The sequence below is a fragment of the Littorina saxatilis genome, linkage group LG13 (assembly GCF_037325665.1).
Source record: "Littorina saxatilis isolate snail1 linkage group LG13, US_GU_Lsax_2.0, whole genome shotgun sequence".
NCBI lineage: Eukaryota > Metazoa > Mollusca > Gastropoda > Littorinimorpha > Littorinidae > Littorina > Littorina saxatilis.
In genome coordinates this window covers 32,493,341-32,519,597 of record NC_090257.1, presented here as the reverse complement: position 1 = coordinate 32,519,597, position 26,257 = coordinate 32,493,341, and the positions used below count along the sequence as shown (strand labels likewise).

Below are 26,257 nucleotides of genomic sequence, written 5' to 3'. Positions count from 1 at the left end.
GGACTGAAATTTCATGAATCCTGAAGGATTTGTTCAACAAAAAAACCGTCACCACCGACATTACGAATCCGGATTTTCAACATATGCCGGAAGAATCCCACCCATGCAAATAACGACGTGTTAGTCATTTTAACGTGAGTACATTGCTTTTTGGTCTCTTTATTGTTCCCTCTCACGTGCAGTCGCCATTGTTTAATACTTATTTAATGTAGTTTACACTGTGATTATTCAAATTTTTTATCTTTGTATTCGTGAGGGTTTTTTTAATTTTTTTTTAAACATTCAAGAAAGTGTTTTTGTCTTTGCAACACTTTTGTTTTAATGTTGGTCATCAAATATTGCAATGTGTGTTTTTGCGTAAACTGATTTCCGATTGCTAAATTATCCCTGTTCATAACCAGCGTTACTGAAAGTGTAACAAGATACTGCAAAACGCTCCACACAGAACACACACACACTCATAGAAAGTCACTAAATGACAAATCTGTAGTTTTTTTTTTACTCAGTTTATTAATTACACTTGAGATGGGTACAGCATCTGAAACAAAACAAAACAGAAAAAAATGAGAATATACTGAAAGGTTTAAATCATGCGTTACCTCCCATCAACCCCAAAACACAAACTCATTTTTAACTTGAATAAGAACACACATCTCTTTTCTATATCAGATTTTTAAAAAGGCATTAAGAAAAGGTGGGTAAATAATAACTGAAAACAAAAAATCCTGTTTAAAAGACCTCAGCAAATCTGCAAACAGTGTTCAACAAAAAGTAGGGTCATCAAAGCAAATGCCTTATCAATTTGAGACGGCCGCTGGTGACCATAAAACCCACTTTAACAAATATTGCAGAGAGGAGTTGAAGCCGCAAAGCATCTTCATATTTTTTTCAAGTATACTAAGTGTTGGGTTCCACAAAATAGTGCTGTGCTTTATATGTGTGTGAACACTGCAGCAAGCAAAGTCATGGACAAACCACACGCTTGAAAAGAAGGAAAAGGTATTCCACAAACAAAACCGATCCTACAAAAACCTTTGTACAGTGGAACCCATTATCAACGACATCCCCAAATCTGAGAAAAATCAGGTCTCAACAAAGAGTGCGCCTGAAAATGGAGGTCAACTGGGGTAACTACCGTCTCGCCAGGGTGCAGAGAGGCAACTTGTAGTCTGTACTGACAACCGCTGGACCAACATTTCAATCAATTTGATTGAAAAATGAGGTAGCCCTAGTGCCACCTAAACTTTACCAGGACACAAGACATTTATCGAGAAAATGAAAACATGACGTCTGCAAATATTATCTGGCAGAATTCATATCAAGTTATGATCAAGATCTGTCCAGCAGTTTACACATGCATACCCCCCCCCCCCCCCCAAATTCCATGACTATCTGACATTTAGTCAAAACTTTTTTTGAGCTTGAGCATAGCAATTCCAAGCTTGGTGTAAAAATTGATCTTAAAGAAAAAACAAGAAGAGCAAACGCTTGATCGAGTCACTTTCGCAGTTCTGAATATTATATGAGGCATCAGATGGACAGGAAGAAATTGCTATTCACAACACAATGAGTCACGTTCACATAAAATTTGAGCCCGGTCACTTTTATAGTTTCCGAGAAAAGCCCAACGTTAAGTTGTGTGTTGCCGAACAGAAAAGGCTAGTTATCTCCCTTGTTTTTCTGATAACGTTCGTAAAAGGCTACAGATGTAAATACTTTGATGTAAAGAATAATCCTACAAAGTTTCAATCACATCCGATGAACTTTGTCAAAGATATAAAATGTCTAATTTTTCCTTTGACGCTGACCTGTGACCTTGAAAAAGGTCAAAGGTCAACGAAACCATCGTTAAAGTGTAGAGGTCATTGGAGGTCACGACTAAACAAAATATGAGCCCGATCGCTTTGATAGTTTCCGAGAAAAGTCCAACGTTAAGGTGGTGTCTACGGCCGGACAGACTAACACTGACCGATTACATAGAGTCACATTTTCTCAAGTGACTCAAAAACAGATGGCAGCCCTGAGACCGCAATGAACATAAAATCTGAGAAATCAACGTCTTACAAGGGAAAGTCTCGTCTTAGAAGGTAAAGTCTCGTGATGAAAATTCCACTGTACATCACGGACACTCAGAATGTCCAGATCCAGGGTTCGTACAGTTTTTTTTTGGTTCTAAAATTCAAGGACTTTTCAAGGACTTTCAAGACCTTCTGAAGAGAAAATCAAGCACCCTCTTACCTTCAAAGCTCGCAATGAAACACTCGCTAGTTATTATACCCTCTTCCCGCACGCCGATTTAAATCATTGGATGTTCAAAAACTAATGATAAGCACCATTTTTCATTTCCTTTGATGAACATTTGACGTCGTGCACCGGCCATGTGGCTTTTCAAGGCGGCTTCTCCCATGCTCAAAATGTTGAAGTCTTTTTAACACGAAGCATCGCGCATGATGTTTCGATTTATCCGATGCTTCTACAAGCCAAGCTTTGTATTTTGCATTGGCAAGCCATTGACGATTGAAGACGCAGTAGCCTTTCCCCATTTTCCACGCTAAGACACAGGAAGAGATATAAAAATGCCACTGCGGTTCTCCGCGTCTGCAAACTATTAGTCATTCCGTAGTTGTTTCCCTTGCCAACTTCCGGGAAGGGAAGCAACTACGGGTGACTAGTAATAGTTAGTTCGTCTGCTTTCGTTTTCACTCGATCTTTTATTCTCCCAAAATGTGTATACTGTATTTGACGAAAAAAAAGGGGGTTGCATTTTTGTTTTAAATAAGACAAGCTGCTGACGAAATGTATAGGCAACAATTTGGAAAAATCAAGTACTTTTCAACGACTATTTAACAAAACTATTTTCAAGCACTTTTCAAGGCCTGGAAAAGGTTTTCCAATTTTCAAGGAGTTTTCCAGGGTTCAAGGACTCTGTACGAACCCTGCAGATCACATAGAACTTACCACACGGACACGACGACCCATGGCGACGGCGGGCAGGTTTTTCCTGAACTGAGCGCGCACAGCACCGCTGTTGCCATGGGGACGGGTGATCTTTCCCCAGATGACACGCAGGCGGCTAGGTTTGTCATGCCCAGGGCAGGCTGTCTTCCTGCAAACACACAGCACAGCAAAACATGACATGAATTTCAGAGTAAAATACAAAAGTGGTAAAGAATGTTGAAATAGATGTGGAGTACAAAAATCTGGCTTGAAATCTTTCAAGTCCACCCGTACGGTCAGATTATCACAGAAATGTAATTGGGGGAAAGCAAGGGTCCAGGAAATCCCGGATTTTCACATTTGTATTCCCGCCGTGACACTGACAGACTTTACTATTTCAGTCATTTAGACATTTCTTTTCTTCTGGTTCTCAACGGCCAGAACATTTACCAAACTGAAAAAATTCCAGCTCTACAAAGAGCCACAAGCTCCCATGGCTAAGGTCTTCACAATATAGTGAACACCCTCATGTGAGAGCATTAATGATAATTGATATTTAACTTTTTAAGCGTAAATGTACATAAACACAAAAGCGTCGCATACCTATCCAACTCAATATCCCAAGTCTGACCTAGAAAGGATGACTGTCACATTGGTGAGTTCGTTAACTTACTTTGAATCAACTTAAAATTTTGTTATTTTAGCAGAGTTGCTGAACCATTTTACAGTAGTTTAAAGGTGAAGCCTCAAAGGGTTAGCAATGGACTGTGAATAGGTAGAGGGAACCAACAATTGCCTATAGACTACACAAGCAGGGATGCAGAAATTACACTTGTCCGTGGCAAGACGAAATCTTGCCGGGCGACTTAAAATCACTAATCAATTGTCCATCAGCAAGTTTTCCATTTTTGAAAAAATACCAGTTGTTTACTTTATTATTATTGCAGAATATGTATCTTTTCTGCCAATGCTAATAATCCTCATCAATTTGACCAACGGCTTGTTTTGAGTAGAGAGACTTTCCTTTTCAGGGAGCAAATATTCAAAAAGTGGTGGGCTACTTGACATTTCTGTATGCGAGTAAATTTTAAATGGCAACCTGATTTAGCCCCATTTAAGGTTCACATATCACAGTACCACTGAGTGAATCTCAGACGGTCGCTCTTCTTTCAGGATGTGACGTCACTTCCACCAGTGATGGCGCTAGTATTTGTTCAAACCGGTACGCAAGCTTTTATGATGCAAACAGTCCAGAAAAAAACCGGTAGGCTGATCATTGGAACCAGTAAGAATCCAACTCAGAGTACTGACGCGTGTTTCTTTCAGGCGAGATATTCTTTCGGCTAGCCGCTCGCGAAGCCAGGAGGCGAGATTGCCTATGAAACGGTTTAATGTCTAGCTACGCAAGAATTAAATACCATTGGTTGATTCCGAAAAGGTCGTCTGCACTGGTCGGTAAAAAACCATGGACAGCCAATCGAATGGGCAGCTGCGTGGCCGCCATGTTTTCTCGCCAAGCGAGCAAGCTCAAAGCTACCTAGCGTTCGAGGCGAGAATTCTAGCGTCACTCGCGGCGAGATGTGCCCAAAAAACGGTGCTTCCTCGCCCCACTCGCCAATTCTCGCCTGTAAGAAACAGGGGACTGGTTTTGTTGTTTTACCAGCGGAAAAAAACGGTAGTTCCAAATCAACCGGTAGGTCATACCGACAGCCATTTTTGTTCCGGTATTTTCTCATTTCAACCGGTAATTGCCGGTTAACACCAATACTGTTCCACAGGGTTAATTTGGGACTCTGCCTTTGACAGTTTTGAATTTCCATATCCCTGACACATCTACACTTTACAGCCACACTGAGAGGAACATTAACCATGAAGTCAAAATGAAAAGGCTCAGTCTAGCGTCTCCCAAAGGCAGGAGTTACATCCCCTGATATCCGATAGAGTTACCCCCTTGCCGGCCCTTGGCAAGCCTGTTTTCGTGGGGTGTTTTTGTGCTGTATAATACCCCCTTTTTCATTGGCTGATGATTCTGATATTGACCAATGAGGTTAGACGAAACATCAATGCTTTGGAGTCCACCGATTTTCGTCTGCTACGAGACCAATTTCGTGTGAAAAACATTGTCAGAAAAGTTCAGTTTCGCAAAAAAATAGGAAAGAAAGAGGACTCTCACTATTCTTGTGTTTTTCATCAATGGCAGATGCTTCATCTAAAGTTTGATAATGAAAAACACATCCAAAATACAGCAGAAGGGACCTGGCTTCCCTCGTTTTCCAACGAATTAAAATTATTTTCTGCGATTTGGGTATTTGGATATGTTGTCTCCCCTTTCCCGTTTTCGCGCCGATCGTCAGACAAAGGATTTATTTGGGTGATTTTGTTTTCCACATTCAACAGAAGAACAGAGCTGATAGTGATATCTAATGGATGCTGATGAGGTAATTATAATGTTGTCCAAACATCATTATCTTTCTTTTGCGATTCAGTAAACTTAAAGTGCCAAAAGCCGACAATAACGTAACTGATAAAATTTCTGATTTTCTCTGTGAAAATCTGATTTCTGATTTTCTCTGAATCTGATCACAACCAACTAACTACGCAGTTAAAATTGGCAAGCCTCAAGGTTTCATTGTTCGAGATAATTCGAAGTATTCACGTTTTTCCACGTGGTTTGGTCGCAAATTTAAGGCAAGTGGTCCATTTACATTGCTTCTCAAGTTAAATTTTGTGTGTGTTTGTTTTTTCCAGAGTGAATACTGGCAAGACTCACAAGTGCTGGTCTCTAGTGAATCTCAGCAATCTGACTCTTCAGTGCACCATGATGACCATCCTCATGATGTTGATGTAGATCCGGATGAGGTAAATTTGTATACAATATGTATTTGAGTATGACTTAAATGATGTGTAGACACAATTTTATTTGGTCAACTCAGTATTTTTACTATTTAAGAGCTAACGTGTACCTGAAGTTGGCAGAAGTCAGAAGACCCCTTGATACAATTTAATCCTTAAAAAAATCTTCTTCAGTTGTCAGTGTTGCGGTCAAGAATTCTTGAAATTAGTTTATTTAATGTAATGGTTTGTATTGTTTTTGGTTTTTTTTATTCTTCAGACTCAACCACCACCAGAAACGCAGAGAGAGGTGACAGCGGAGACTGACAGCTTACAGACACCTGCCTTTTTGAGGGAGGAAGGAGAGGAACGACCGCCTAGGTCTAAGAGGAGTCGGAGGGAGCCAGAGGCATGTGACAACTTAATAGTACTTGGATTTGGTAATCAAGAATCAACTGGACAAGATATCTATATTTGCCACTTTGGTTCTGTGACATCTTTGGGTTTATAATATCAATTATTTTTTATTTTTTATTTTAAGGAGTCACAAGCGTCACCAGCTCTTCCAGGAGCCCGCCACTCACCTCCATACAGCGAATACTCACCCTTTACACTGAGGGCTGAGGTATGTACCTTTTTCTTCTGAGTTCAGGTTATTGTTACTGTCTCTAGAGTATTGTTGCTAATACCTTTTTTGTTTTTGTTTTGTTTTTGTTTAGTTTTACTTGTTGCTTTTATAAGTGTAGATGTGAACATGTATACTTATTTCATAATTGTGTTCTTTATTTTGTCTTGATAATGGTCACAGAGATAGACTGGTCTCACGAACTTGATTTAAAATGACTTACAATGATGTAAGTTTCAACCTTCCTGAAGTTTCGTTTTTTGACAAATTCTACCCAAAATTGTTATTTCTATCACAGGGTGAAGCAGCCTGGGAGGAATACTTCCGGTCCAAGGGGAAAAAGTGTGCGCAAGTTGGGACGAGCATTCCGTCACATCCACGGTCGTATGAGGTGGGTTTCCTTTTATTTTTGTGCTTTGTTGTCTCTGTGATTATCGTTCTTTTTTTAAATAGTGGTTTTGCCACTGTTTCTTAAGATGCATAACTATGAATGCAACTTGTTGTTTTCCATCCAGGGATTTCTGTTCAGTTTTTCTTTGTTCTTGTTTACCTTCTTTACGTACAAGATGTTTTTATATATTTCAATTATTTTGTACAGGACGATGAAGCCTGGGACGATTATTACCACCGTCGTGGCCTTACCTCCAGATCAGTAAGTTTCAAAATTGCTTTTTAAACTAGTAACATTTAAAGTATTTTGATTGGTTAGAATGTAAGCCTGGTAGCACTTGACTGGTCTGCTTTATTTGATCAACACGTTGTCTTGTTTTTAATAGGTGCAAACTATCTGTGAGTGTGAGGTAAGTACCATTGTACAAGTTCCACAGTGCCAGGCTGAAAGCCAAACTGTGTTGACCCTAACTAACTCAGTTCTCTTGCCTGATATTGTGCCATAAGGAAGTTAGTAAGAGAGACAACATGGAGGCTGCCAGAGAAAAACTTTCTAGAGTTCTCAAGTTCAACTTCAACGAGCCAGTCACCAACGGCAAAATACTAGATATGGTAGATCTCATAAAGAAACACCAGGAATGCTCCATCAGTGACTTAGCACTTTCTCTGAATAGGCCCCTGAATCTTCTAACCAGACGCCTTTATTCTCTCAAAACGTCTTTAAAACCTCTTTCAAAGGAGAAGCGGCAAGACTGTTTGAAGACAATTTTTAACACAACGTTGCCAACAGCTACTGCCACTTCTAGTTCTACTTCCACCGTGTCCCAGTCGTTTTCTGAAATTGTTCAAGATGCTCAGCAAGCAACAACATCGGCTTTGGTACAAGAAACCCAGGCGAGACTGGAGCAAGAACAGGGGAAGTGTGCAGCTTTGAAAGAGAAAACCAAAGAGAAAACCAAAGAACAGAAGTTGTTAAAGCGCAAGACTGCAAGACTAGCCCAGAGATTGGACGCAGAACGTGAGAGTGCTGCCGGGGCTACCCATCAGCTAGAAGCTGCCCTTGCAGAAGAAAGCGAAGTAAAGAAGAGTTTGGAAACTCAAAATAACCAACTTCGGAAACAATTAGAATCTGTCTTAGAAGAACAGACGTTCTTAAAGAAAGAAAAAGAAGTGCTAATTGAGAGGCTTAAAAGCCAGGACGACCGCATCCACAAAAGTCAGACAGAAAATGTGCAAAAACTGAAAGATCAAATAAAAACATTGACTCAGGATTTGCAGTACGTGGAGAGCCTGCTCAATGACGAAGCTACAATCAAGACGACTGAAGAGGACGACAGAACGTTCAACACAAAAACTGTGGAATGTGTCATGAAACTCCTGGACAAAGGCGTTGCCCAGCACCATGTCAGTGGAGTAATGGCAGATGTGGCGTCTTTGTGCGGCAGAACACTGAATGCCTTGCCATCTTCTTCCACTGTGAATCGCATTGCAGATCGACAAGCAAGTCTAGTCCGGCAGCAGCTCGCTGAAGCTCTTCCAGAAAAGCAGAGCACCACACTTCAGACGGACGAGACCAGAAAGCGAGGGGATTCATTTGAAGTGTATGCCGTGCGAGACGATGAGGACAGAGAATATGTGCTTGGCTTACGTGACATTCTCGACAAAGGCGCGCAGACCTGTCTGAGTACATTCAAGACCATTCTGGGTGACATTGAAGAAACGACTGCCACTGATGTTGGTAAGAAAATCCTCTCAAACATCCAAAATACCATGTCAGACCGGGCCGCAAGTGAGAAGAAATTCCATTCCCTGTTGGAAGATTACAGAAAGGAAGTGCTACCTACCGTGCATGAAAACTGGGATGAACTTTCTGAGAACGAACAAGAATCGTTGAGCCACATGAACAATTTTTATTGTGGGCTGCATATTCTCGTAAACTTTGCTGAGGTTTCTGAAAAAGTGCTGAAACGTTTCGAGGACGCTGACGACGACCAGCCACAAGTGGAAGAAAACAAAAGACCCAATGAAGGAAAGACAGTCCGATTGGTGCGCCAAGCATCAAAGTGCTTCGCTCGCGGCGGTGACGAAAAAAGTGGCTGCTACCAGGATTTCAGATCGTACATGATGGAAAGAGACGAAGCTGAAGAAGGCCTTGCAAAAACCAAAGTGGCTAAGCTGCTAGCACCATTCAGAGGCAACCGTTTCAACATTCTTTTTTTTAATGCTGAAGTGGTGTTTTTCATCCACAAAGAAATCAGAGACTTCTTCTCACGAGTGCAGCTGCCATCAAACGGACTGCAGAAAGCTGTGAGTGAAAGCATCCAAAATGATGTCATCATTGCAACGCTTAAAGCTTTAGGCTTGTGCTCGAAACTGGTCACATCTCCTTTTTGGAGAGCGCTTGAAGAAAAAGGTAGCATTGAAGATGCAAATTCAATCTATGCCAAGCTCCATGATTTCTTACGTGAAGCAAAAGGGGATGCTAGTGATGTATTGACTGGAACATTGTCGCCATTCCCTGAACTAGTGCAGCACGATGAGAGTTTGCAGGCGCTGACAACCCCTGACGACCAGCTGGATGGCACAACATGCACTGTGCTCCAGCTGATATTTAATGACTGGTTGGCCCTGCTGAACCGTGCTGCTGGTGACCACTTGCCAGGAGGTCGGTACTGGCAGATGGACCAAGATCTTGCTGCGCAGACGACATCGGTGCCACGCCACAACAAATTGCCTGAACGGGTCTTTGGACTAATGGATGCGTTGATGCGAGCCAGGCCAGCTGCCAGCACCCTGTGCAACGAAACTTATATCCAATTCTCTTTGAACAAAACGGCTTCCTGGATGGCCTCCCTGACTGAGCAACAGCTGAAAGAATACATGGACATCTCCAGGAAGGAAGGCAGAGCCATCAGGGAGCAGTATCAGAGACGGATAAAAGAAATAGAGCAGGCAAGGAGAGCGACGATCAGAAGGAAACGCGAAGAAAGAGCTTCAAAAGAACAGAAAGCTCTCACAGAACGCCTCTCTGTCGTGAACAACATGCTGTATTATGGCCTTTGGCAAAGACCTAGTGAAGTGGACAAGAGGCTTGCCACCATCCACACAGCAGGGGAAAAAAAGAAGGCTCTGAAGACCCAGCTTTCATTCCGAAAGCTCATTTTGGGACAAGCAGGGGACAAGAAACTGTTCCAATTCAGTGACCAAGGAAAAGAGCACACCTGGGAAAAACTGGCAGAAAATGTCAAGACACTAGTTGCAATGTCCCTCTCAGCTTTACCACCTGAACAACCCTCTCCGTTTGTTGGACGTAACATCATCCACTACCAGATACAGGATGGAGAAAGGACGCCATTCCCTGGAACGGTCATCTCTTCTGTACCTGGTTATCCACTATGGCATAACGTTGTTTATGCCGGGGACTCTGCGGTTTACGTGTACAAACTCCAAGAAGACATGGATGCTGGAGATTTGGAGTTCCAAGATGGTAGCAATCTACACCAGTTCAGTCATAACCCCAAATCATTGATTTGCATGTCTGATTCAACCAACACACTATCTGCGGAGGATCTGCTGATAGTACAAATCATTGATTTGCATGTCTGATTCAACCAACACTTTATCTGCGGAGGATCTGCTGATAGTACAAATCATTGATTTGCATGTCTGATTCAACCAACACTTTATCTGCGGAGGATCTGCTGATAGTACAAATCATTGATTTGCATGTCTGATTCAACCAACACTTTATCTGCGGAGGATCTGCTGATAGTACAAATCATTGATTTGCATGTCTGATTCAACCAACACTTTATCTGCGGAGGATCTGCTGATAGTACAAATCATTGATTTGCATGTCTGATTCAACCAACACTTTATCTGCGGAGGATCTGCTGATAGTACAAATCATTGATTTGCATGTCTGATTCAACCAACACTTTATCTGCGGAGGATCTGCTGATAGTACAAATCATTGATTTGCATGTCTGATTCAACCAACATACTATCTGTGGAGGATCTGCTGATAGTACAAATCATTGATTTGCATGTCTGATTCAACCAACATACTATCTGTGGAGGATCTGCTGATAGTACAAATCATTGATTTGCATGTCTGATTCAACCAACATACTATCTGTGGAGGATCCATTGAGAGTATGAATTGCGTTTTATTTTATTTTTTGGTTCAGATCTGATTATATGGGTTTTTTTGTGTGTGTGTGTGTGTTTTTTTATTATTTACCCAATTTTTTTTTCGTTTTAAGAAATATAACGTGAGGAAAATACTCACCAAAACGTTGCTTCAGTTGAACAAAATGTTTACTTGATTTTACATATCATTTGGCATAGAATAATCTGGTATCAATTACATTTTTGCAAAAGTTCTAGAAGATTTAGAACTAAACAAAAATGTTAACCAGTCACAGCTATTATAGTTTTGATTTTGCAATTATTAATTATTTTGCAAGTCCGAAAAAGCATTAATCTTTATAAAAGCGACGTAGAGAGTTGATCTTGATTATTCTATGCTGAATAACAGTCACATATTTTTTTAACTTTTATAATTTTTTATTTATTTATAATTTTTTATCAATATCTGAATGCGATTCTTGTGAATTTTCATGATGTATTCTAAATACCTGTGTTTTTATTATAATTATCAATATAGAAGTAGTGCAAGCAGTTGTATTATGTGTAACATTTCAAATTCAATCTTCATCAGTTTGTATTATGAAAAAGCAATTTTTTTTTGAGGGGTTCCACTTAGGTACATGTGCTAACAGTGATATGTAGGGCCTAGTTATTACCTACCATTATTTGAAAGACAAGATGTTGTAACAATTAATGATTAAGCTACTTCTTATTCAAATACATGTAAAAAAAAAAATAATTAAAAATAAAAACCAACACACAAAATGTTTATCATTTTTTAAACATTTTGTGTGAGGGAAGTGATGGTAGGGGCTCAAGGGACATAACTGCTTGCTGATGGTCTTTTTACCCAAATCAGATTATCCCCCTTCTTGAATCCTGGTAATTTACTTTGTTTTTTTGTTTCTTTGCAGATTCTGGAGAGCAGAGTGGTGCAAGTGAAACAGTGGAACCCCCCCAGAAGATTGCTAGAAGAAAATAAGGTAGAAATTATTTCTGGAGGAAGAGCTCAGTGAAACAGTGCAAAACGGATGAAGGACCACTCTGCCACCAAACATAAATTGCTGTTTATTTTAATTGTATCATTTGTAATGATGTTTATAGTAAAACCTTGAAAAGAAAACACTTAACTCAACATTGTTGTTTGGTTTTGAATTTGCTTGTCATGTCAGTGTGGTGGTGCCAGCGGAGGGACGCCCAAAATGGGAAAATTTCCAAAAATAGAATTTCTCACTTTTAGAAAAAATGCCCCTGCTGCTTTTCTCTTCAACAGAAATTGTTCAATGTTGTATATTATGATTTCTAACAGTGCACTGGATTTTTTGGTCAATTAAAATAATTTTTTTTTTAACATCTACAAAATCCTTGGGTGATGCTACTCAGTCAGATGAGAAATTGTCCAACAGTGACACACACATCATAAAGCACAGTACAGACTAGAAAAAGTTCTCACCTCTTGGACTTGTACACATAAGCGCACTTCTTGCCCAGGTAGAAGTCAGTTTCTCCTCGGGTGATCACACCTTCGATCTTCAGAAGAGCTGTGTTCTCATGTTGATTACGATGTCCGCGCTTATAGCCAGTGAACACCGCCTTGCAGTACAGGCTGGAAACACAGAAAGCATGTTACATTGTTAGGTATGCCTTCACCAAACAAGCAATGTTCAAAAGCAAGTTTACTAATTTAGTCTCAAAAGAAAAAAATCATCCCTTTGTGGAAATGCACTTATGCAGCAAAACTTTACACCAAATACAACTTGAAATAGTTTGTCACACTCACAGTGTGGCATTTCCGGTTACATATCACGTTTAACATACTCAGCAATCACAACAAATGTTGAGAGAATAAGACTCTTGCAAATAAAATGTCAACAATAACTTACCGGCCCGACTTCTTGGGGGGGTTTGGTTGCGACTGTGGTTTGTCAGCCATTTTTCTATGTACCTGAATTGAAATGAAAGTTGATTCGATGTTTTACTTTCAGTCGTAATGCAATCGACATGAGAACAGACAAAACGTTAGATCATATATACACAGTCACATGGTTTTCAACATTACAATAATCTACAGAAATCATTGGGGGAAGAGGACACAGCGTGAAAGTAATGCTGGAGACGACTACGGATGGTTTCTCATTTCACATGGTTGGTTCATAAGTACCCAGTTCAGTGCACTTTAACATTTATTTAAGACCCTTCTTCGTGGATCATATCTATTTCAAAGTATTAACAAATGATTATTATACGTGTTAATCTAGTTCAGTGAATACTCGACATCCGGAAAATAAGATGATTGGGAATTTCTAAACACATACTACATGGATCTCACGTACCCAGTAGGGTTTACGCCGGAAAAGGAAGTACGTTGGTTGGTTTCTCAAAAAGCTCCATTCATTAACCGACATACTTATCGAAATAATTTCTTAATAAAACTGTAATCCTGGCTTCGGTTTTGATACATTTTTATTGTCTATAATAGCTAATTATTTTAAAAATATCACTTTCTTAAAACATTTACCTTCGTTTCGGTGTTTAATGCAAACCGGAAGTTTATTCGTGCCGCATGCGCACAGAGGGATAGTTACCATGTAAACAAGGACACCACTGGGAAGAATTCGTAAAGAATCGATAAAAGTACAGAACATGAGCACCGTAAGTTTACGCTAGACGTTAGGTTTGGTATACGTGATGTTTCTTGAATGCACTCAATGCAATCTTGACCAAACTGAGCAGGAATTGTGTGTCACTGTTTCCGTGTAGACCTTTTAAATGTTAGTGTAATAAAAGAGGAGGTGGAACACAGAACGGGTAATCTTGAACTTTAGCGTGTTAAATTCATAGCTCATAATTCAGAGGCATTTAAGTCTCCAAATTTGCAGAACCTGCACTTGTAATCATAACAAGTCATTTTAGATCCCTTTGAAGTTACGGAATGAACTCCGATGAACTGTACGAATGCATACCTGTCAAGTACTTTTGGTCTCTGACCATAGTAAATGGCATAAGAAACCATAGTTGGGGATCAAAAACCATAGTTAATGCGTGGATGTGGTTAAACGCACAAATTCAACTTCTCACGCATACACACTAAACCAATCAGATTGTTTTTCGCAAACTAAAAGTAAAACACATAAATTCCTTTCTACACAAACTGCTCTTTATTTACCACTACATGTAATACATTTACACTGCACTCTTGTTCGTTCATTTTTTTTCTCACTTGTCACTTGTGTTCTTTGTTGTATTCATCTGTGCAAATCTTTGCTTTGTCAATCATGCTGCCAGTCACCTTAAAATCATGGCAGCATGCATCAGAGTTAATTTTGACCTGCAAGAAGGCAGTCAGTGTGTCAGCTCCCAGACTGTGATCCAGCACTTAAAGGTGTTGCAGGGTTTCACTGCCAAATGGAAATTTATTCAACATTTTCCTCACACAGGCCAAGTAGAACTGGCGCACATCATGCCAGAACTTCTGTTGTGTGGCTGGTGCAAGCTCCTCCTCAGAAATGAATGAACGGCAGTCCATGCCAGCAAAAAAAAAAAAAATAAATAAATAAATAAATAAAAACAAAATGAAAATGCGTATGGTTTGAGGTATACGACGTAGGACCCAAAAAACACCGACAATCCGTAAGAATTACGCAGAATGCGTAGGACTTGACAGGTATGCGAATGAATTTCGTTTACATGGGTCAAAGAAGGAATTATCCGTATGAGCGAACAAGGGAGACAACTCTTTCGTGTAAATGATGTCCCATGGTTGACTACGTACGTACGCCATTTTAGGTGCATCTTCGTCGATTGAACAACCAAATTAATTAATTATGCTTAAGTTTGGAGCTCAATCTGTCAATTAATTTCACAACAAATGTTCTTTGGCTTGCTTACATGGACTTGTATCAAAAATAAGTCAAGAATGTCACTGGATTCTGAGCTATGAATTTAACACGCTAAAGTTCAAGATTACCCACAGAACGTGTACCACATGATGTAGTTTGCACACAATGTTCTCTCACCATTCGCTAAAGAGGCCAAGTTTCCTATGTTTTCTCTACTCATTTCCTGTTTCCGTTTCGTTTACTGTGGGAAGGTAGCAAACGGTCATTGTTAGTTTGTTGATATGTAGCGGTTTGGAAATAATTTAATGTTTAAAGGACCCCCTCCACCCCCCCTCTCTCTCTCTCTCTCTCTCTCTCTCTCTCTCTCTCTCTCTCTCTCTCTTATCCTTTTGAAATAAAGTTCTGAGTCTGAGTCTCTCTCTCTCTCTCTCTCTCTCTCTCTCTCTCTCTCTCTCTCTCTCTCTCTCTCTCTCTCTCTCTCTTATCCTTTTGAAATAAAGTTCTGAGTCTGAGTCTCTCTCTCTCTCTCTCTCTCTCTCTCTCTCTCTCTCTCTCTCTCTCTCTCTCTTATCCTTTTGAAATAAAGTTCTGAGTCTGAGTCTCTCTCTCTCTCTCTCTCTCTCTCTCTCTCTCTCTCTCTCTCTCTTATCCTTTTGAAATAAAGTTCTGAGTCTGAGTCTCTCTCTCTCTCTCTCTCTCTCTCTCTCTCTCTCTCTCTCTCTCTCTCTCTCTCTCTTATCCTTTTGAAATAAAGTTCTGAGTCTGAGTCTCTCTCTCTCTCTCTCTCTCTCTCTCTCTCTCTCTCTCTCTCTCTCTCTCTCTCTCTTATCCTTTTGAAATAAAGTTCTGAGTCTGAGTCTCTCTCTCTCTCTCTCTCTCTCTCTCTCTCTCTCTCTCTCTCTCTCTCTCTTATCCTTTTGAAATAAAGTTCTGAGTCTGAGTCTCTCTCTCTCTCTCTCTCTCTCTCTCTCTCTCTCTCTCTCTCTCTCTCTCTCTCTCTCTCTCTCTCTCTCTTATCCTTTTGAAATAAAGTTCTGAGTCTGAGTCTCTCTCTCTCTCTCTCTCTCTCTCTCTCTCTCTCTCTCTCTCTCTCTCTCTCTCTCTCTCTCTCTCTCTCTCTCTCTCTCTCTCTCTCTCTCTCTGTATGCAAGTAAAAACCCAACCTTACATACATTATATTCTGAAGAAAAAAAGAAAGCTAAGGAATTGGAACGTTTAATGTCCTGAATTAAATCAACTCAATTTGTTGATTCTTGATTATGGAATGTTATTTGTTTTGGATTTCTGTGATAAGATCACAACCTGTTCGCAACTCCAAAAATGGTACATGTACATGTATCATCAAAGTTTTGTGACTGCAATTCATTGCAATTACATGCCTGCTACTGTTGAGATTGTGTATATTTTATATGTACAGACACATGGGCAGTGATAAATGTACATGGAGTCTCATGTGTTCTAAATTTTGAATGTTTTACACTGTACTCTCATCCTTTAAATTCATTTTGATTTTTTAAATTGATGTTTGAACATTTTTTATTTCTGTTTAGATGGAAGAGCGACTGCTGAGGGCAGTGGATGCCATCCACTGTGCCACGGTCTTTGAAGACTGTGTGGATCAGCTGGCCATTCTGGGGCGCATCATGCCAGCATCTTTTGAGTTCCGCCCAGATGCTCAAGAAGTGCGTATGTTTAAAAAAAGAAAACATTGCAGTGATGTACATTTTTCTAGCAGCCTTTAGGACAATTGTCCTGAAGACTGAAAATCAATAGGACACAGTGTCCTGAGATTGCAATTTCAATAGGACAAAAACACGACTCGTAAAACCGCATTTAAAAAGATTTTTCAGTTTAAATTCTTTCACCCTCGGCGACTGTCATGACTAGATACTCAAAGGATTGAATCACATTTCAAAGTTACTTGAACAGTTGTCGGTTTTTTTTCACTGCCCATCTGTCGACAATGTTTTTCAGGTAGGCATCTGACCGTTCTGCGGGTCCCTCAAGTTTTGCTTTCAGGATCATGTCCTGGGTTTTGACACACAATCGGTTTCTTCGAGCCGTACACACCAAGTTCTGTGCACTGAATCCTCTCTCAACGATTTATTGCTGAGCCAATGAATGCACTCGAGGCACCATATGGGTTCGGTTTTCTTTTTTTCTTCTTGATCCAACTTGAGGATAAATTAATTCAAAGAATCAGATCCCATATGGTGCCTCGTTCACTCAACAAACTGGTCACACGCAGTGCATACTTTCGCTTGGCAAAACCGAAACCAGCTTTCCTCACGCAGTGTTTACTTTCGCTTGGCAAAACCGAAACAAGCTTTCCTCAGTCTTGAAAATTGAACAGTCCGCATGTCCGCTTCATTGTCAAAAACGATCCTACCCTTGACCACTTCTTCTGTAGGTTAATCGGACCTGTGTCCTGCTGGGGTTAAAGCTATAGGTCCTGGGGAAATTGGATCGGTCAGAGACCGGAGACCGACTAAAATGTACATCACTGCATTGTTTTAAATTTTTGTATTTGTGGAGATAGAATATTAATTAATGTTCTATACAGGCACAACGTTAAGCCTCTTAAGGACTAGCCTGAAGGATTTGTATTTGTTCTTCCCCATTTAAGTTTTATACCCACGCTACATACAGGCCTAGAAGATGTGCTTAAATTGCAGTAAAAATAAACACAACCAAATACACAGAGGCAAACAGGCTGACAAACAGATACACCCACATTAACACACTTTTTTGTTTTTAATTGAACTGGTCATTAATTGTTACCCTCTGACCATCTTTCAGTTATAAGACCGCCTTATGTCACCACATTAAAAGCAGCTGGACAACAAATTGATAGACTCACAGACAGATGATTATGGACAGACACACACACACACCAACAGACACACACACTAACACACACACACACGCACACACACACACACACACACACACTCTGTTACACCCACACAGACACACAGACACACAAACAAACATGTCAAACTTTTCATTGCATTCTCTACTTCTCTGACAGTCTTTTTGATACGTACAGGTTAGCATCATTTGTCTCGCTGTCTGGTCTAACAGTATAGAGGTGTGATCGACAAGAAGAAGAAGAAGAAGAAAGAAACGTACACGTAACTGCTTTTTGCCATCAGATTGTACGCAGTGAGATCGATCAGCTTGTGGACGGCCAGCAGCAGCTGGAGAACAAGTTCCAGTCGGCCCTGGAGACCAAGGCTGCCCTCAACTCTAAGACCAAGAATTCTGCAAAGCTGCGTGCAGCCTCGGAAGGTGTCAACACAATTGGAGGCGACCTGAAAAACTCCACTCATGTTTTCGGACGATCGCTGAGACAGAACCCCTTGACCACAGACAACATTCAGAAAATTCAAGATGACAGGTGAGTGTTGAGAATGAAAAGTGTGTTTATTTATGGAGTGTGTGAATTTAAGCTTGTAGTGCAGGAATTGCACATGACTAACTGTTATAATGAGTACAGGACTGTTGTAGAGTTTTCACTTCTGTCTTTTGAGCATAATGAGCAAAGCTGTAACCATCTATTCACATTGCAAATCAAGGTTGATATTTCACTTACTCTCTTTGATATTTTTCTGTTTTATATGGCTGTTTATTCATTGTTTCAGTTACGATTTTCTGTTTGACAGAACGTCTTACTGGTCACCTCTGAAAAGAATAAAAGTATTTCTGGTAGCAGGATCATGAATTCATTGACCGATGGACAGAATGAGAGATATAGGCAGGAAGGAAGGAAAAAAAGAAAGCGAGGGAGAGAGGGGAGGGAAGAGGTGGAATGACTGACTCGTGGTACAACTAATACCTGAATGAGTGGCTGATCAGGTTAATTTTCTTTGTAATGAATTAATTTTGATTGATTTTGCAGAGGGTTTGTGGAGGTAGTAATGACGTCAACAATGGCAGAGTTGGCACAAAACAGAAGTTTTGAGACTCTCGTGAAGGCTGTCAGGGCAGCCAAGCAGCGTAAAGCTTCTCTCCAAATGACAATCCAGAAGTGAGTTGGATCAGCTATATAATTTGGAGATGATCATGTTTTGCTTGCATGCATGTCTTCAATCATTATTCTGTTATGGCCTGTTCTCAGTCTTAACTCTTCCTGTTGAACAGATATGAAAATTAGTATCATTTTAATTATTTTCTCATAAGTTTGTGCCATATTTGTGTGACTATTATTTTACAAAACGTTCAAGTCAAGAGAGAAGAGGATAGCAGAAAATGAAGCTTCGTCTTCTTCTTCTTCTTCTTCTTCTTCATATCTTCTTCTTCTGCGTTTGAGGGCTGCAACTCCCATTTACACTCATGTTTTGCAAGAGCGAGTAAGCTTTTACTTGTATGGCCGTTTTTCCACGCCATTTAAACAAAAGGGCTGTCATAACGACGTCCCTTTTCCTTCGACAGAGAGGAGGACGGCAGGAAGCGTGTCAAACAGCTGCAGAAGCAGATCCAGGACGTAAAGGTGGAGAAGGAGTCGGAGCTGCAGCAGCGTAACGAGATGATCTCGCATCTCAAGGACCAGCTGCAGGAGATGAAGGCCAAGAGCAACATGGAGGGCAAGTACATCAAGAAGTGCGCCGAGGTCGCCGTCGCACAGACGCAGAAACGCTGCATGCTGTCCGAGAAGGAGCTGAAAGACGAGGCTGAGGTGAGACCCCTGCGTTTGTTTGGTTCGTGTGGTTGATAAAATAATAAAAAAAATAGATGGACTGCTAAAGTTCCACAATCCAGAATTTTAAAAAAAATACAAGAAAGGTTATTTATTGGAACGTTGTAAAGTTTGAAAAAACAAAATTTGGTAATTTTGAAAAGACGTTATTTTTGGAAAATAACTGTTTTTATTTTTGTGTAGTTAATAGGGGATGTAGGTTCAAAGGAGTGTTGAGTTGTGCTGTTTCTTGCATCATGGGTTCTGGTATATAGTTCAAATGTTTTTTGTTCTATGATCTGTAAAAAATTAGGCTTAATTAATGCTTCATGTTATTTGAGTGCCAGTAATGTTCTTTGTTCCAGAAACTCACAAACAAAATTGATGAGGAGAACAGAGCTAACGCAGAAATTGAGTCCTATCTTCGAGCACACGTATCAGTAAGTGAAAGATCACAGTAATGTTAGGCAAGTGCATGACCACAAGGGAACGGGACAAAAAGTACATGTTACCACCGGTTACAGAATCATACCCCTTTTGCAGAGGTGTAAGCCAATCCGCAACACTATTTACACGACTTGAGGTGTATACCAATCCGCGTAACTAAATTTAATAACTGCAATAACCACCGGTTACAGAAACATACCCCTATTTGCAGAGGTGTAAACCAATCCGCAACACTATTTTCACGACATAAATAATCTACGGAGGTGTAAACCAATCCGAAACACTATTTACACGACATAAATAAACGCTTTGCTCTGAACAGAATATCCTGCCTTTGGCAAACAAAATGCAGCAATCGATCTAAAATATAATACAGAATCATGCCCCTATTTGCAGAGGTGTAAACCAATCCGCAACAGTATTCACACGATATACATTAACTACGGAGGTGAAACTAATCGGCATAACTTAACTTAACAAACCCAATAACAACCGGTGGCGTAAGCACCCGACCGGGTTCAATTTAATTGTAATTGTCTGGTACTTACTCTACAAATTTGTGTTAGCACTGCATTTGGATGTCTGGGCCTGATCTCCTCGACCGATTTTTGCTATACTAATAAGGGCTGCCTACGTGCAGAACAATACATTTTGCTAACCTGTTTTCACTTCTCCCGATACTGTACCCAAAAATTCTGCGGCTAAACCGTACCTAAGATGGTTTGCATTTACTTGTTTGGGGTAATGCCAATTTTGAACTAAATTTACTTGGCAGATGGGCCGGTTGGCTAAGCCAGCAATGCCTGGCTTGGAGGGGTGTCAACCGCCTCTCAGTGACTTCTGCCTTGTAAGGTCATATATAGATTGGCGGGAGACAAGCATCTTTCTATTCTTAGGGGTACTACTTTACATGAAAATTGACCCCCCCCCCCCCCCCCCCAAAAAAAAAAAGCCTGCCCCAGGTTAGCTGGCAACATCCAGTCCTAGCTTAACTGGGAACCATATTTCTCCTCAGTCAGCTTGGTAGGGGTGAGAATACATTCCCATGCCTTTGCTTTGGCACCCATGCTGCTGGTTTGTTTTGCTACCAGCCCCAGGCTGCAGCTAATTCTGGGGGGGGGGGGGGGGGTAGGATCCACGCGAACCCGGGATCGACAACACCCTGTGTCTTGCTTGTTTACCATGTTTATCCCCCGCCACTAGCAGCTATACAATAGGTGTCCCGCGAGGGGTTTTAATATCTAAAGCAAGACCCATCTGGCTCTTAGAACCCTTACTTCTGATTCCTGCCTAGCCCGATCAGCCACCTCTTCTAGAGACCCTTACCTGCTAAACAAACCATTAATACCGTGCCCCTGCTAGGGTTCCTGCCCGGTGGTGTCCGGTGGCCCTTCAACCAGGCTCCTTGGCTGTCGCTGCTGGGAACGGGAGCTGACAGGCTGCCGTCGTTGTCTGGCACCGACCTTTGCTCCCAGCCTTACTGGGCACTTTCCTTAGTTTCTCCACGCCCGGACGTCCTTGCACTGTACAAACTATCAGTAGCACAATTACTGACTTACTTTATAACATCTGGCCTGACATGTTTTTTCCAGATTCCCCCTCTCAATAAGCGAGGCCTAATTCCTCACTTACCGCTATGATGGTGTTTAATATTGTACTTAGGCACTGACAGCCAATGTATTGCTTCATTTATTGTATTCTACTAATTCCTAAAATTGTTTACCCCAATGAATTCCATTTCCAAAGGCAACCATGTGCAGATACGGTTGTACTGCCCCCAGTCGACGCCCTGCGCAGTTTCTAACTATTCCAGTTTAGGAAGAAAACCTAATCCCTACTATACATACTATGCTGCTGCAGTTGCTTCCCTTAGCCACTACCGCTAAGTAGGTCGCGTGACTCGGACCCCAGCATACTAACTTACCCGTGTATAAATTTATTGCCTTGGGCCATGCACTAATTTCGACGATGCTGCTTAACACCACGGAGGAATTATCCCATTCCGAAATTCTATGGAATTGTTTACTCCAATGCATTCAGTTTATCAAATAAATAAAATCCTTGTCGCCCGATAAGATAAACAGGAAGTGTTTCCAAGAGAGGTCAGTCATCATTGCTTCGTACTTTACTGACTGCAGTTGCTTCCCTTAGACCAGTGCACTACCGTTTCAAGGCAGTTACCCCTCCACCGCTTACGTAACTACGACTCGTGACTCACGCGGGTTAGCCCCAATACAAGCATAACAATTTACTGCCTTTGGCTTTGAGCCGTAGCCCTAATTTCCACAATGCGATTAACACGGAGGAATGAGGTTGCACTTCGGCCACTGGCCCCACTCCGATCGTCCTGTATAATTTATAGAACTTTAAGAGTTTAAAGATTTCGTCTTCTCTTGCGGTAGGAAATATAGTGCCAGCCACTGAGTCAGCACCACCAAGAACAAAGAAACTCTCTCTCGTTCAACCCAAGCTACCAAAGTCGATCATGCACGTACATCAATTCACCATTTTTTCACATGATAAACACACAATCTCCTCAAAGAGAAAAGGTATAAAAACTTGACCCGTCAACTTATAGCCTGAAGTTGTTTGGTCTTTTTCCTTTCAGCTTCTGTATGTGCGTCCCTTCCAAAAGTAGGACACAGGTATGAAACAAACTGAATAGGGTCAAGCAAACCGTTTGAGAATTAAGCGCTTGCTTAAGCTTTCCTCAAACGGACCATTTGCAGTGGTTGTCTTGCTTGTCATAAAATCATTTATGGCTAAAGCCGAAATGTATTTGTTTTAGGACCTGACCAAGAAGCAGGAGTACTGGATGGAGAAGTTTGAGAAGGACAAGGACGCCAAGCAACACGAGCTGGACGTTCTCAAGGCCTCCAAAGCCAATGACCTGGCGAGGCTGCAGGAGCTCACCAAACTGGTCAGTGGGTTGTGTGTGTGTGTGTGTGTGTGTGTGTGGAGAGGCTGCAGGAGCTCACCAAACTGGTCAGTGGGTTTTGTGTGTGTGTGTGCGTGCGTGTGTGTTTGTGTGTGCGTGTGTGTGTGTGTGTGTGTGTGTGTGCGAGAGAGAGAGAGAGAGTGTGTGTGTGTGTGTGTGTGTGTGTGTGTGTGTGTGTGTGTGTGTGTGTGTGTGCGTGTGTGTGTTTGTTTTAGGGAAATGGGGAGTAAAGGCCACCGAGAGATTGAGACTGTGTGTGTGGTTTTATTAATATCCTTTTCGTTTTTAGTACAAAGAATATGAACAAGTGGTGGTTGAAGACCGTATCGAGAAAGAGAAGGTGCGACGCAAGGAGGAACAGGAAGGCATTGAACTGCGTGCTTGTATCAAGGTAAGTTCCTGCATTTTATCCTTGCTTCATGAGGGGCCTCAGTAAGCAAATCATGTTCATGGAAACATAAACATTCAAAATATCATGTTTAGGATTGTTTTCCCAATAGCAAATACAGAAACAAATTGTTGTTGCAAGACATTTTAAACCGTGGGGTTTTCAGATGGGTCTAAAACAAAGTCCGTGATCTGAGTGTACATATATTATATAGTCTTTTCGCTGGTGATTATTTAGATTTTTTGACCTGTTAAATTAATGTCAAACAACATTGACTAAACAAACTAAGACGTCTTCTTGACCTTCTCTTCCAAAGTGAAATTTGTTTTAAATTTATTTTATTTACAAGAATTTATATCGCGCACATATCTCACCACACAAGGCGACTCAAGGCGCATGTTACCTATTAATGCCGTGTGAGATGGAATTTTTTACACAATATATCACGCATTCACATCGACCAGCAAACCTCAAGCCTATTAGGGCGAGCATTCACCTTTCACGGCCTTTATTCCAAGTCACACGGGTATTTGATGGAAATTTTTATCTATGCCTGTACATGTACAATTTTGCCAGGAAAGACCCTTTTGTCAATCGTGGGATCTTTAACGTGCACACCCCAATGTAGTGTACACGAAGGGACCTCGGTTTTTCGTCTCATCCGAAAGACTAGCACTTGAACCCACCACCTAGGTTAGGAATGGGGGGAGAAAATTGCTAACGCCCTGACCCAGGGTCGAACTCGCAACCTCTCGCAACCTCTCGCTTCCGAGCGCAAGTGCGTTACCACTCGGCCACCCAGTCCTTGATGTCACATGCGAAACAAAGTTCGAGAAGACGTCATTACGCAAATAATTTGCGTCACGTTAAAATTCTGTCACTTCTGTATGTCTCAGAAGAAGTGATAAAGAAATTCGAGAATGAAATTTGTCTAGGTTATTTAATTTGTCATATCAGCAACAGGACATTACTCGTGCGGTCACCACCAGACTGTGCGTGTATCGTTACCGTACATAATTAATGTTGTGTCTGTTTCTCTTTTCAACAGCTTCAAGCCTGGTGGCGAGGTGTTATGGTGCGCAAAGGCTTCGGTGCATTCGCCAAGAAGAAGAAGGGGAAGAAGGGAAAAGGAAAGAAGGGGAAAGGAAAGTAACGAAGATGCTAGAGTAGTACTAACTCTGCTTCCTCTCTAGAGTATAGTCACTCTTGCTGTTAGAGTAGTCAGTAGAGTTACTAGTCCCTCTTCCTCTGTCATCAGTGTCTGTTGAATTTGTTTCTGTGCTGGTGCAATGTAGTGTTTGCTAGCAATCAAATTGTCTGTGATATTTGTGTGCACATTGTTCGTTACCTTGCACTTTCTATTTTTCAGGGAAGAAAAAGAAGTGAAAGCGAAAAAATCGGTGACCGGAGTATGGTATTCTACAACGGCTGTCTGGAGATACCTCTGTACTGTCTTGACGTAGCATTAGCAGAGAGAATGTTTATGCATGGTTCAGCAATTTGTTTTGATAATAAACCTACTGTCTGCTCTAAAATGATTCAGTCTGACGATTTTGAGTGTGTTTCAACATTTTGTTTATTGCATTTTCACTGCATATTTTCCTTCAAGCAGTTGGTCCCTTACATTATGCAGATCTATAATAAACATGAGCTTAAAGGCATACTAACGCACTCCCGTGTTTACAAAGTGTAGTTTGCCCACAATCGATGTCAAACGCACCATAAGACCATATAATGACGATACGTCACCATGCGCGGACCATAATATATGCATTACAGCTTGTTCTAGCCTCTGAAAAAGTGAGGATGTCAACAAAGCCGCGGTGTTCTCTCCCTTGCATCAACGTTACATGTGTTGCCAAATCTATAAATAGGACGATCCAGATCAAAATGAAAATTCAAATATCTCAACATTTAAGGGGTCCTAGACCACAATATTTTGCAGGGAACTTAATTTAGTCTGTCTCCAGCTGTTGGTAAAGCAATTAGCGTGTATAGTCATCGAGTACATATGGCTTTAAGCTTACAATAGACGATTTTTGGAAATAGCTCTGTCACTTCTACATGACCATTCGGCAGAGTTATGCCACTTGATGCTCGGACAAATATTTTGACTGCCATTTCCAGCCAACAGGTGGTCGAAGTAAACAAGCAAGGAGAGAGGAAAGAAATCATTACAAACATTATGCGTTGCTCTTAGGGAAAGGGAAAGTGCTATTCTGATAGTCAATACCCTGCGCGGGTACGTACGTAACGCACGAGTTTCTTCCCATTTGTGAAACGCGACATAACACGCCTGCAGTCAATAGCAGGGGTGTGTGTCTTTTTTCTTTCTTTATTTGGTGTTTAACGTCGTTTCCAACCACGAAGGTTATATCGCGACGGGGAAAGGGGGGAGATGGGATAGAGCCACTTGTCAATTGTTTCTTGTTCACAAAAGCACTAATCAAAAATTTGCTCCAGGGGCTTGCAACGTAGTACAATATATTACCTTACTGGGAGAATGCAAGTTTCCAGTACAAAGGACTTAACATTTCTTACATACTGCTTGACTAAAATCTTTACAAAAATTGACTATATTCTATACAAGAAACACTTAACAAGGGTAAAAGGAGAAACAGAATCCGTTAGTCGCCTCTTACGACATGCTGGAGGAATTGGGTAAATTCTTCCCCCTAACCCGCGGGGGGTGGGTGTGTGTCTCAAACATGTGTACAGGATTCAAGTGACGTTTGTGTGATTAAAGCAAGGGTACTCACTCTTTCATAACCCATACCAACCTGACAGAGTTTGTTCCGGAATTCGTGTATTGCTTGGTGAAGACAACCGTTTTGAACGAGAAGTACACTTTCTACTATAAATAAAGAAACAATAGGTCGAGGGAAACTCGTGCGTCTGAAAATGTCATAACTTGTACAAAAATATGCTGAATAAATTATTGTGATGTCATTCCAGTATCATATTTCCTTTTTTTTTCATGATAGAAATGAGACTGATTGCGTGAAAAAGAAAAGAATCTGGCATGGATGTA

At 41.0% G+C, this 26,257-nt stretch overlaps 3 protein-coding genes across 4 annotated transcripts; 2 read left to right on the top strand and 1 right to left on the bottom strand.

The window, feature by feature from the left end:
• Positions 1–389: 389 nt before the first annotated feature.
• On the bottom strand, positions 390–13,331 carry LOC138945526 (large ribosomal subunit protein eL33-like). 2 transcript variants are annotated; one of them, XM_070316961.1, is made up of 5 exons: positions 13,270–13,331; positions 12,820–12,881; positions 12,390–12,542; positions 2,959–3,106; positions 390–538 (listed from the first exon to the last, which is right to left on the bottom strand). In XM_070316961.1, the coding sequence occupies exons 2-5, from the start codon at positions 12,867–12,869 to the stop codon at positions 515–517; spliced, it is 375 nt and encodes a 124-aa protein (XP_070173062.1). In that variant the 5' UTR covers positions 12,870–12,881; positions 13,270–13,331; the 3' UTR covers positions 390–514. The 2 variants fall into 2 exon arrangements, with proteins under 2 accessions (XP_070173062.1, XP_070173064.1); XM_070316963.1 differs by having other exon boundaries at positions 13,266–13,289.
• LOC138945525 (uncharacterized) lies at positions 4,855–12,236 on the top strand. Its single transcript, XM_070316960.1, has 7 exons — positions 4,855–5,375; positions 5,686–5,796; positions 6,050–6,178; positions 6,311–6,394; positions 6,693–6,785; positions 6,993–7,046; positions 11,851–12,236. Exons 1-7 carry the CDS (start codon positions 5,361–5,363, stop codon positions 11,950–11,952), a joined length of 588 nt encoding a protein of 195 aa, XP_070173061.1. The 5' UTR covers positions 4,855–5,360; the 3' UTR covers positions 11,953–12,236.
• Positions 13,332–13,484: 153 nt separating the features above from the next.
• On the top strand, positions 13,485–26,175 carry LOC138945522 (dynein regulatory complex protein 9-like). The gene is made up of 10 exons (XM_070316957.1): positions 13,485–13,588; positions 16,326–16,457; positions 17,931–18,175; positions 18,677–18,805; positions 19,210–19,453; positions 19,819–19,893; positions 22,689–22,820; positions 23,128–23,229; positions 24,275–24,372; positions 24,597–26,175. The coding sequence occupies exons 1-10, from the start codon at positions 13,580–13,582 to the stop codon at positions 24,610–24,612; spliced, it is 1,182 nt and encodes a 393-aa protein (XP_070173058.1). The 5' UTR covers positions 13,485–13,579; the 3' UTR covers positions 24,613–26,175.
• The last annotated feature ends 82 nt before the right edge of the window (positions 26,176–26,257 follow it).